This window comes from Marmota flaviventris, chromosome 2 (genome assembly GCF_047511675.1).
Source record: "Marmota flaviventris isolate mMarFla1 chromosome 2, mMarFla1.hap1, whole genome shotgun sequence".
NCBI classification, from domain to species: Eukaryota; Metazoa; Chordata; class Mammalia; order Rodentia; family Sciuridae; genus Marmota; species Marmota flaviventris.
This window is the reverse complement of record NC_092499.1, coordinates 13,561,090-13,573,617: the sequence shown is the minus strand read 5'-3', so window position 1 is coordinate 13,573,617 and position 12,528 is coordinate 13,561,090. Positions and strand designations below refer to the sequence as shown.

At 35.7% G+C, this 12,528-nt stretch overlaps 1 protein-coding gene across 4 annotated transcripts in view; it reads right to left on the bottom strand.

Annotated features, from left to right (window-relative positions):
- Tc2n (tandem C2 domains, nuclear) overlaps positions 1-10,354 on the bottom strand; it is a 39,298-nt gene extending 28,944 nt beyond the window's left edge. For 2 of the 4 annotated variants that reach the window (XM_071607597.1, XM_071607599.1), the window contains exons 1-4: positions 10,266-10,346; positions 6,611-6,815; positions 1,284-1,415; positions 378-500 (exon numbers count right to left, since the gene is read on the bottom strand). In XM_071607597.1, coding sequence (XP_071463698.1) covers positions 378-444 — 67 coding nt within the window. In that variant the 5' untranslated portion in view covers positions 445-500; positions 1,284-1,415; positions 6,611-6,815; positions 10,266-10,346. Of the gene's footprint in view, positions 1-377; positions 501-1,283; positions 1,416-6,610; positions 6,854-10,265 lie in introns of those variants that run through there. The other 2 variants (XM_071607598.1, XM_027931721.2) reach the window with 2 other exon arrangements.
- Between the last annotated feature and the right edge of the window lie 2,174 nt (positions 10,355-12,528).

The window sequence follows — 12,528 nt, the reverse complement described above, 5'->3', positions numbered from 1 at the left end:
TATCAGAGCATGTTGTCCCCCAAATACCTTCTCTCCCTGCCTTTGCCTACATCATTCCATCCATCCATCAGTGTTCAACTGTCCCATTCTCTTACTTCCTCTTACTTCTGCTTAGCTTGTAAAATGCTGTTCAGGCTTCTGTGGCAAATGTCATCTTCTTTATGGTGATGTCCAGGTTATTATCTCCTAGGTTGAATCCACCTCTCTCCCCAGTACGTTTCAGGATACCTGGGGTTCTGGAATACTTCCTACTGTGCCTTCTCATTTTGCTTCCCCCACAAAGTTAGGAAACACTCCCAATTTGTCTCATTCTCCACAATGCCATAAATAAGGCACTAAATAAATGTTTACTGAAATCAAAACAAAATAAAACTCACACTTGTGCTTTTCTGTTTCACCATGGAAACATCCTCTACAGCAACTCTTTATAAATTCTGCTGCCATTACATTCAATTTCCAATGTCCCTCAAAAGATAGAAACTTCCAATTTTAATATGAACCTGGTGGTAGAATAGAAAGCAAGTTAAAATTATCATGCTTAATGCCATTAGATATCATTAAATAAATCATAATATCTATTTTTATAAGACATAATGAGGGCTTCAAAGTAAAAATATTACAAGGATGATAGATTTTTTTGTTCCCATATATAATTTTATATGATCTAGGAGTCTTTAAAATTATTAAAATGGTATGCTTAAAAATTATTAAATGAACGTCTATATTAAAATCTGACAAAGAAAAATTCCATTCTCAATTTTCTCTTATATGTGATATGCCTAAAACTATATTCAAGAAAAATTTGAAAGAAAACATAGCGCTATGTCATTAAAAAGTATGAAAAAAATTCACTTTCCCCAAATCCATTTTTTTGTAATTCAAAATCCCTATAACTGGGGCCAATAAACAAATTATAATTTATGTTATTTGAATCCTTAGAATTAAAAGTATATCTTAAACACTCTCTCTCTCTCTCTCTCTCTCTCTCTCTCTCTCACTCTCACACACACACACCATAAATATAGTGCAAATAAAAGGAATCAGTTTTATATGTACTGGGAACATAAAATTGTATAAGGATTTCACATCCAATTTCCCACCTTAGTTTCAAGGTCTTTGTTTCAAATACATTCTCCTAATTTATGCCTACTTACTCCAAACGTTTTTTTAGTGAGAAATTTTAAACATATGCAAAAAATACAGGATAACAAAACTCAAATCACCCAAATAAAACAATTACCAAATCATGAAAATATTTATTTCATCTCTGCCCCCCAACTTACCTGGTAATGTCCTTTGAAATAAATTCCAATCATATAATTTCATCCATAAGTACTTAATTAGTAATCTAAGAAATGTAGCAGAAGGATTCAGAGGTTAACTTCAAGAGGCTCTCACCAGCTGAAGATGGATCACTTTAAGCATTAAAAAAAACAGTATTTGTAACGTCAAATATTTCTAAAAGGTATGTACTTGTTTTAAATATATACATTTCTTAAAAATATTTCAAGAAATATTTCACCATATATAGTTATAAGCATATATATATATAAAACACCATAATGGCATTATCACATATCAAAAATTTAACAGTAGCAACTACTCATTTTTTTGTAATTCAAAATCCCTATAACTGGGGCCAATAAACAAATAACTATATAATTTATGTTATTTGAATCCTTAGAATTAAAAGTATATCTTAAACACACATATATATTAAGTATATCTTAAAAATCCTTTTATGATTTCAATCCTTTAATAGTTGCTTTGTTGAAATTGAGACAAAAATGTGGACTGTTTCATCTTTTGCTATTAGAAACAATGCCACAGGGGGTGGGGTTGTAGCTCAGTAGTAGAGCACATGCCTAGCATGGATGTGGCACTGGGTTTGATCCTCAGCACCACATAAAAATAAATCAATAAATAAAATAAAGATATTGTGTCTGCCTACAACTAAAAAATTTTTAAAAAAGAAACAACGCCTCAGTATCTCTATACACACATATTTCTCAATATATACCTATAAGATCATATATACGTGTGTGTGTGTACACACACACACACACACACACACACCCCAGGTAAGATACATATGTGTGTGTGTGTGTGTGTATAATATATATTATATAATATATTATATAATATTATAATATTAATATTATATAATATATATTATACACACACACACCAGGTCAAAGAGTATATATGTGTAATTTTACTTGTATTGCTACATTTCCCTGTGAAACTGAATCATTTTGTATTCCCCATGTATGAGAACACCTGTTTCTGTCACCAACAAAATATGTTGTCCGAATGCTGGACTTCTGCCAATATGTTAAGGAAGGGATAATTTTGTGGTGTTTTAATTTACATCTATCTTATTATAAGTGATGTGGGCATCTTTTCATATAAAGCTAGTTTATATTTGTTTCTATGAATTCTCGGTTCATATGTCTTGCTCATCTTTATAAAGTTTTTGGTCTTTTTCTTCTCGTTTTAGAAGTTCTTTATATATTTCAGAGATTAACTCACTATCCACCATATAAGTGGCAAAAAAATTTTCAGTTTTTACTTTATTGTGTTTTCTGCTATGCAAAGGTGTGTATGTATACAACCACACTACATACTTATACACAAACATACTGAGTTTGCATTCAGTGTGTATATTGGTTGTATACATATACACACATACAGATTGAATATTCCTCATCTGAAATGCTTGGTACTGTAAGTATTTAGGAATTCAGGATTTGGGGTTTGTTTGTCTATTAGATTTTGGAATATTTGTAAATATATAATATTTGTAAATATATTGGAAATGGAAACCAAGTCTAAATATGAAATTCATTTATATTTAATATATACACTTTATATACCCGAAAGTAATTCTGAGCATGAAACACTTTCATAATATGGAATTTTCTACTTGTAGTGTCATGCTGGTCCTCAAAAAGTTTATGTAAACATATACAAAGTTACATAGAAACACATACACAAACACACATGCAGCATACTCTCCTATGTTTTTCCTTTTTGCTTCTGGATTGAGTCACAGTAAACTTTTCTCCATATATAGATCATAAGTAACTTACCTATGTTTTATTCTAGTACTTAATATGTTATTATTTTCTATATGGACATTGTGGTATACAATATGAAAAATGGATCCAAACCTATATTTTCCCAATTGGTTATTCCAATTTTCCCAATTGGTTAAAATCTTTTGCGTTTCTATTTTTTTATGTATCATAAACACCACATATTTAAAAATATCATATTTTCTCCACTGACATTAGGGTCTTCCCTTTATCATAACACTAAATTTCCATATGCACTTGGGTTGGTCTCTGTATTTTCTATTCTCTTCAATTTGTCTATCCATTGTTGTACCAATATCACATTATTTCCATTTTAAAGGCTTAAAAGGCTAGCCACCCTTTCTGCTTTTCACTTTCTTTGCAATATGTCTGGATTATTTATTATAGAGGAAAAATATTATAATACTTTCAAACTAATAAATTATTTTAGAAAAACTGACATCCTAAGGATATTGCCTTCCTACCCAGAACAAAATTATCTCTTTACATTTGCTCATGTCTATCTTTGTACCTTTGGGAGTTTTTATAGTTATCCTCATACAAAGTCTTAATGCCTGTGTAATTTACTTAGTTATTATAAGTTACATCTTTTTCATTACATCTTGTAACTTATTTTCATTTTTAAGTGTATACATTTTCAAAAGCTCTGTTTAGCCCCAATGTTTTAGAAGAACCATTCCTTAACTACTCAGATCTAATTTTCTTTCTCATTTCTAAATGTCTAGTGTACTTTAAAATAAAAGAGTTTAACATTTTTCTTGATATTTCATGAGCTGTTGTTCTATCTAGCTGTTGTTCTATTTATATTCTGCTAAAATATAAACTGTTCGGAAACAATATTGTACTTTCTCTTTAGAACTCAAGCCTAGTAGGGACTGAGGTTGTAGTTCAGTGGTAGAGCACTTGCCTAGCAAGGCACTGGGTTTGATTCTCAGCACCACATAAAAATAAATAAAGGTATAAAAATACAATAACATTTAAAAAATCCTCAACTTACTATTGAGAATATAGTTGGGACTCATCAACTCTAATTAATAGATAAGAAAACATATTTCACCTCCTTTAAAAACACTAACATACTCATCAAACTTCCTTTCTACTCTCAAATTCTTAACGTTAATCATGAGATGAATGTAGGAGGACTGATTAAAAATGATTGGTACTTCTAAGGGAAAAATCCTCAGAGTTGATGACCTGGAATCACCTAAAATGAGGTAGGAAAGATGGGGAAAAGACATAGAAAGGGAGACAAGTTTATATGAATAAAAGAAATCTGATTAAAATGTACACCCAGGGCTGGAGTTGTGGCTCAGTGGTAGAGCACTAGCCTGGCATGTGTGAGGCCGTGGGTTCAATCATCAGCACTGCATATAAATGAATAAATAAAATAAAAGATCCATTTACAACTAAAAAATAGTTTTTTTAAAAAATATACATCCAGGAATACACTGAAGAAAAATGATTTAAAATATTTGTACATAGACAAAATAGAACAACTGGGACCTACCACCTGAGAAACAAACAAAATGTATGAAACATCAATATTCAAAACACTGGTTTAGGCAACAAACAACAAAGAAACGGGAAACACAATAAGCCCTACACTTTACTACCTTGAAGGGAGTTTCCAGTCCTTGATAAAGGAAAAGTTACCCAGATTCTCTGAATATGTAGCTGAATTCCACTGTAGTCAGAGAACTCTCAATATGACTTCAATATTTTAAAATTTTGAAACTTGCTTTGAGGCATAACATATGATCAAATTTGATAAATATCCCATGTACATTTACAATTTTGAGGCACAGTGTTCTATGCATGTCAATTAAATTGTTAGTCATGTTAAAATCTTTCATATTTCTATTTTTCTATTTGTTCTATAGGTACTAAAAAACAGATGTGGTTAAAATGAAAACTCCAACTATGACTATGAATATATTTATTTCTCCTTTAGTTCTATCAGAATTGTTTTATGTATTTTGAGAGTAATTTATTAGGTACATACAAGCTCATTAAATAATATTCCTCTTAGTTTCCACTAACACTTCTAGCCTTAAAGTTGGCTTTGTCTACTATAGATTTCTTTCAGTTAACTTGCATGTTATGTTCTTTCCAGCATTTTCTTTTCAATTTGTGTTATATTCCAGTTGTTTTTATAAACAACACATAGTTGGACTGTTATATTTCCATTCTAACAATCTTTGCATTTTATTTGTATTTAGTCCACTCATATAAAAGTGCTTTAACTTATTAGAAATGCTCTTAGCCTAAAATTGATTTTGTCTGATAGTGATATAGCTATGCAGCTTTCTTTTGAATAGTTTTATGTGGTATATCTTTTCCCTTATGTTTACTGTTTTCAGTTTATAAGTCTTTACATATTTTAGATATGTCTCTTATAAATAGCATTAAGCTGAGGTAGTTTAGCCCAGATGGACAATCTTTATCTTTTATCTGGAGTACTTGATTCCATTTACAAATATTTAAGGTAATTGACGTATGTGAGTTTAGCCCTATGCTTTTTTATCTTGAGCTTTTTCCTTGTCCTAATGGTCCTCTGTTTATTTTTCTTTCCTGTCATGTCTTCCTTTGGACTGACTGAGGGTTTATGATCTTTTTTCTTCTTCTTCTAATAGATTGGTTATTGTATTACTTTTTTTTTCTTTCCCATTTTTATTAATATCATTTTTTGTATTGCTTTTATATTGATATTGTAAGAAAATACCACAAACCACAAACTCGGTGTCTTAAAGTAAGACACAAACTTTACTTAAAAATGGTTTAGTATACTTATTTTAATAATCTATGACTGGTAATTCAAACTTTCGTAGGTATATTTCTAATTATCAATTGTTTCTGCTGATTGTTGCTAGGCGTCTTATTTCCTTTTTGCACTTGCTTTTCACTGACCATGAAACTTTCCTGGTAACTTTTCTAAGCCAAAAATTAAAGTATACTCCTCTGGAGAATACAAGTATTTGCTTACCAGATCATTTAAATTCATACTTTGACAAATAACCCCATTAAAAATGGGCTAACAGGGCTGGAGTTGTGACTCAGTGGTAGGGCACTTGCCTAGCACGTGTGAGGCACTGGGTTTGATCCTCAGCACCACATTAAAATAAATAAGGTATTGTGTCCACCTATAACACACACACACACACACACACACATTATATATATATATATATATATATATATGTATATATATATATATATATATACATACATATGTATATACATACATACATATATATATGTGTGTGTGTGTGTACACACACACACACACACATATTTAAAATGGGCAACCGATTTGAACAGACATTTCTCCAAAGGCAACAGACAAATAACCAATAAACATGAAAAGGGGCTCAACATATCTATTAGGGAAATGCAAATCAAAACTATAACAACATACCACTTCACACAGTTGTACAATTATCACTATCTAATTCAAGAGTTATCATTACCTAATTGAAAAATGGTTTCATTACTCCCCAAAAGAAACTTTGTACCTGTTTGTAGTAACTTTTCTTCCAGCCTCTGGCAACCATATTTTACCTCATTTCTGATTTGCCTATTCCGGACATTTCATATATATCATACAATATGGTCTTTTTCTGTCTTGCTTCCTTCACTTATCTTCAAGTTTTCAAGGTTTATCCAGTGTTGTAGCATGAATCAGTACTTCATTCTCTTTTGTGGTTGAGTAATATTCCACTGTATGGACAAACATATACCACATTTTGTTTTTCCATCATCAGTTGATGGATAGTTGGGTTGCTTATGAACTTTTTGTATTCAAGTTTTTGCATAAAAGTATGTTTTCCATTCTTATAGATATATTAAACCAGGAATGGAATTCCTGGGTAACATGGTAACCTTATGACTTTATGTGAACTTTTTTCTTTTTATGTGAAGTTTTTGAGGAACTGCCAAAGTTTCGTACAAAGAAGCTACACTACTTTATATTCCTACCAGCAATGTAGGAGGGTTTCATTTATTTTTTGTCTTTTGGCTTGTGCAATTATCATACTGAGTCTGTACTCAGTGTTTATATTGCTTGTATATATAAACACACATACAGATTGAGTATCCCTTATCTGAAATGCTTGGTATTTAGGATTTCTTTTTAATGTTTGCAAATATATAATGAAATATACTGGGGATGGAAACCAAGTCTAAACATGAAATTCATTTGTTTCATACGCATATAATATTGTATAAAAAGTCATAGAAATAATGTAATTTCATTTATATAGCACTGCAAATAGGCAAAACTAAACAACACATTGTTTAGGAATACATATGTATGTGGCAAAAGTACAGAGAAAAGCAAGGAAAATGGAAAGAAAGATATAATCAGAGAGGAATGCATAGGGCAGCTTCAAAAATATTGGTTATAGGGCTAAGGTTGTGGCTCAGTGGAAGAGTGCTTGCCTAGCACTTGCGAGGAACTGGGTTCGATCCTCATCACCACATAAAAATAAATAAATAAAGTTAGCTACAACTAAAAAAAATAATTGGTTATATATTATTTCTTAAGCATGAGAGAAGCACACAGGTATTTGTTTTAAATCTATAAATGTACCAAGAGTAGTATTTTGTAAATATTAAGTACTTTCTGAATTAAAAATTAAACATTCATAATCTCATCACCTTGAGATGAGATTTAAAGGAGGTAAATATACCTAAATGATATGATTTCTTTCACTATTTTATTTACTCTTTCTTACAGCTTTATTGAGGTTAAATTGACCTACAATAAATTGTACATATATACAATAAAAACATATAATTAAATGAGTAATATAAGTATATATTGGTGACAGCATCATCTAGAATTTGGAGGGCTATAAGTTGGAGAATATTTTATGCATGTTTTACTTTAGTAGATCCTGCCAAAGAATTTTCAAAATGATTGCACCAATTTACACTCCCACCAGTACAACATGAGAATTCCAGTTATTCTGCGTCCTCTTTAACACTTGGTAGTCAGACTTTTCCAATTTAACCATTCTTTTCATATTCTAAGGAATATATTCAAAATAAGTGTTTGAATTCTAGCGTAACAACTAAAATCACTTTCAGTGAAACATACAGAAGCTTTTATCTAAGTGCATTTCCCCTTGCATAACAATTGAAGCAAAAGCCCTAACATATGCCTCCATTATGATTTAGTCAAAATATAAGATTTTCAGAATATTCATTGAGGTATACGTGAAGGAATCAAATGACTTAAAAACAAGTTGGGAGTATCAAACCACTGGAATTCAGGTAAAATATAGTCCAACCCAGTTTATACTTGGAACTTCAACAGTAACAACACCTGAACTGAATACACAAAATAGTATTCACACAACTAAAATAGTATTCATAATTTGGATGGGGGAGATGAAATACTTTATTATGAACAGTACTATTCAGCATGCTCAGCTGCTTGTTCTCAGTTTTGCTACTCAAACCATGAAAAGCAATGCCGAGAGGATTCACTTTAACATAAAGATATTTAAGTCCTTTATATTCTTTCCAATTTGACTATAAATACCTCTCTTAAAACCATGATGTCATTTCTCCGTTGTTTCTCAAAATATGGATCTACACTCACAATCTTTTTATCCTTTATTCACATCTCAAATTCATTCATATTGACCCTTACCATTTCACTAAGTTTGCTAGGGTTAGTGGCCCCTTCCTAACTACCAGCATCAACAGGCAAACTTCCTGACTGCTCTGACTGGTGTGACTCCCAAATAAGCTTTTCTTCTCATTAAAATTCTCTCCTCCTGGCTTCTAGGGCCTCACCTGGTACACTACTACTATTCCTTCTCCCTTCAGATTGCCCCTCAGCCTCCTTAGTTGTCACTGTCACTTAAACATTAGTGTTTTCCATCCTTGGTCTTTCTCTCTTCTTATCCTGTATTTATTTGAATGATTTCTCACCCTTTTACAGGATTAATTACCACAAATCCACTACTGCTTCCAAAGTCTACAACTCTGAGTCAGACTGCAGAAAAACCTGATGCCAATAAATCTAACTGCCAACTAGACAGGACTGCCAGATGTCCTACACAAATCTTAAACTCATTTTCTCATTGTATATTACTGTCTCAATTTATTAGTTTTATTCATGTGTGCACAATCATAATTCAAGTGACGCAAATAAAATTCAAGACATACTTTTAAAACTTTTTCTTACAAGGTTAAAAAAAGAATTTTTTCCTTAAGGCTTTTCCCCTAAGTTATGAAGGCAACTCATATTCATTAGCAAAAACTACAAAATAAAGAAGAGATTTTTTTAAAACTTGCCTCAAATCCCGGCTCTTAAAGGTAAGCAATATTAACATTTTTTTCCAGAAAAAGTAATTTTTAACCAAGATGCAGTTATATATCAAAATATTAAAGTGATAAACAGAGTTCTGTTAACCTTGTTTGGAAAACAAGGTCAGTATTTACACAGGCTGTTTTCTAACATTATTAATCAAGAAAATTAAAAAAAAAAAAAAAAAACTTTATACCTGTAGTGAAAATCGGAATAATATTTTAACTACAAAAGCAATCCTTTTACATGCTTTATTTTAAACTCAAAGGAATCAGTGTTTGGCTTGGCAACCAGCTTGCCCAAACGCAGATGTTATCAGGGCGCAACACCCCACGGTGCCACCATTCTGTCTTCCTGTACCACAGCAGGGAAAAAAGAAAAAGGTGGAAGCGGCAGAAGTCGCACCTTAACCTTGCTGGGTGGACAGTGGCTTGCAAACGCCAAGGGAAAGTGACATTCTGACACCTTCGCAGTTTCTAGAAGTTCCCAGACCCGCCCGGGAAGGGAGCCCGCCCGGGGCCAACGAGCGCAGCTCGACGCGGCCGTCGCCTGGGGCTGGGGTCGCGGCCTGTGGCCGGGGGTCCGGGCCGCGATGCCCCCCGCCGGCCGCAGCCGTCCCCCAGGCCTCGGCGAGACAGGCGTCGAGAGGAAGAAGCCAAAGGCCGAGGCAAAGAGCCGTCCCAAACAGGGGCCCCGCGAGTCCCGGGGCCCGGCGGGTGAGGCCGCCCCCTCAAGCCCCGCGACCCGGTGCCGACGGGTGGAGGCCGCGCGGCCGGCCCGCAGAGCGCACCTGCCAGCGCCTGCCCTCCCGCCAGGCCCCGCGCACTCCGCGAGCGACCGCCGCTTACCTGCTGCCGGCGGCCGGCGCTCTGCCCGCGCCACTCGGGGAACTGCTACCCCAAGCACCTCTCGCGGCCGCGTCCCGTAACCCCGCCTCTCAGGCCGCCGCCGCCTCCCCGCGCCCCAGTCCCCCGACCCCCAGCAGACCCGCCCCACCTCGCCCCTGAGGGCTGCCGGGCTCCCCTCAGGTTTCCCCGCCTTCCCTGGGTCGCCCCGCCCCTCCCTGGGTCGCCCCGCCCCTCCCTGGTCGCCCCGCCCCTTCCAGGTCCGTCCCGCCCCTCGGAGGTGAGCTCGGAGGTGCGCCCTCCCGAAAGGGCCGAGTGAATGGGGCTCGACAGCCTACCTGAGCTGGGCTGCTCTGGCGTCCTGCACTCTGCCGTTCCACCTGGCGGCTTTTAGTTGTCCCCTCTGGAAAGATCTTAAATCCAAGTCAGGCAGAGCTTGGGGTGTGTAGAAGGATCCGAAAGGCAACCGGAGCTGGAAAGGGTACAGAGGGAAAACCACTGGCCTGGTGTACTTGTCGCGGGGAGGAAGGAGCAGTCTTTTCTTGCCAGAGACGTTTCCGCACTCTTCTTGAAGAAGCGTAGAAGTTGTCTTGTGTTGTCACTTGATAGTATTTTTACGAAAAATCTATAAAGTCTTTGAGAAGCAGCCCGTGCCTCTTCACTTTTGTTACTTTATATCCGCTACTGCCTTGCCACCTGTGGGTGTCTTGGCAGAAACGTTAAATGTATCCACAAGAGCACCTTGCACCTCCCATTACATGGTGGAATCTCCTCTAATCCTGGCAAGGGGTTGGCGGCTCTTGTTCTGGTAGACCTCCGTGGTGGGCATCTCAGCCCTGTGCCTGGGCAATTGTTGAATGAATTTCTAGATTATCTGATGATAAATGGCTCTGCTTTTGAAAGGTTGGTGATTGTTGAAGTAAAAGTTAATAATTATTGTTCCCATAGTGAGTTCTGTCAATCTCAAGGCCCTAGAGATGCTGGAAAAGGGGTGAAGTAGACTTCCAAGATCACATAAATTCAGGGAAAGAGAAGGTATGTTGCTTTCCTTGAGGTTCACAATACACATTAGCGTCTTACAGGTCAAAGAACTGTGTTTTACTTTGCTTAATTATTCATTTTTCTAATTTGACCACAGAACTTTCTTCTTGAGAAATGCCCATTACTATCCCTGGGTATTAGTGTTTCAACAAACACACTTTAATAAACACTGCCTGAAAATTTTGGTTCTTTCACCTTCAATAATTGACCACCAATGTTTGCAAAGTTCTGTACTGTTTACAAAAAGCTTTCACGTGAGTCATCTCATTTAAACTTGGCAATTATGATGTAACTGGTATTTTTTTTCATTTTACAGCTCTTTAAAAAAAAATTGGCAGGTCAACCAACCAATTAGTGGTTGCCCGACTTTAGGGCCAAGATTTGAATCTTCAGACATCAAGGCTTCTGAGAGCCTTCTCTTTGTTAGTTCTATGCTAGGTTCTCATTCTCTCCCCCACCCCTTTTCTCTCTCCCTTCCCCCCCCCCCTCTCTCTCTTTCTCTCTCCCTCTCCCTCTCTCTGATATTTGACCCTTAAGGAGAGCACATCCTTGGTCAGAAACTTCTAGATTCTTGTGTTAGTTGAAGCTTCTCAAAGAAAAGACCATATCTATCGAGTTTTTACTCCCCTGTAGCACCAGACATAATGCAGGGGACAAAAGTGTCATTCCAATGTGCTGAATGAATGAAGAATAAATGCGTGCATGGATGCTCAGTAACTGCTGATTGAACTTGGCTGCGTACTTGGTTCTTTAACTGAACAACTTTAACAACCTCTTCACTGAGGCAGAAGTTCCAAGAGCAGGAGCTCCTGGGATTTTTCCTAGTTTTTTTGTTTCCAGAGTCCATCTAAAACAGCTTTCTTAGAAGAATCCATTCTGTTGACAGATACAGCTATTGCAAAACCGTGAAATCACTTCCCTTATTTTCCTTAAAATGGGCCTCTTTCCTGTTCCCCTCTCAGAGGCAAGGCTACATTGAGATGAATGGAGGATATTGAACCTTTCTCTGTGCCCTTGTGTTTAATATTTTCCCATGAAAGAATTGTCATTGCAACATTGAGCAGGTTTTTGTTTCCTAATGTTACCAATCACATATTATTTGAGGTAGCTCTCAGGGAGAAAAAAACAGATTTTTGGAGGATGTGGATAACAGCTTTTGTTTAGATTTTACTGTGTATTGTTCTTTCATTCAATAGGGACAAATTGTGTAATACCCATTTCCTAA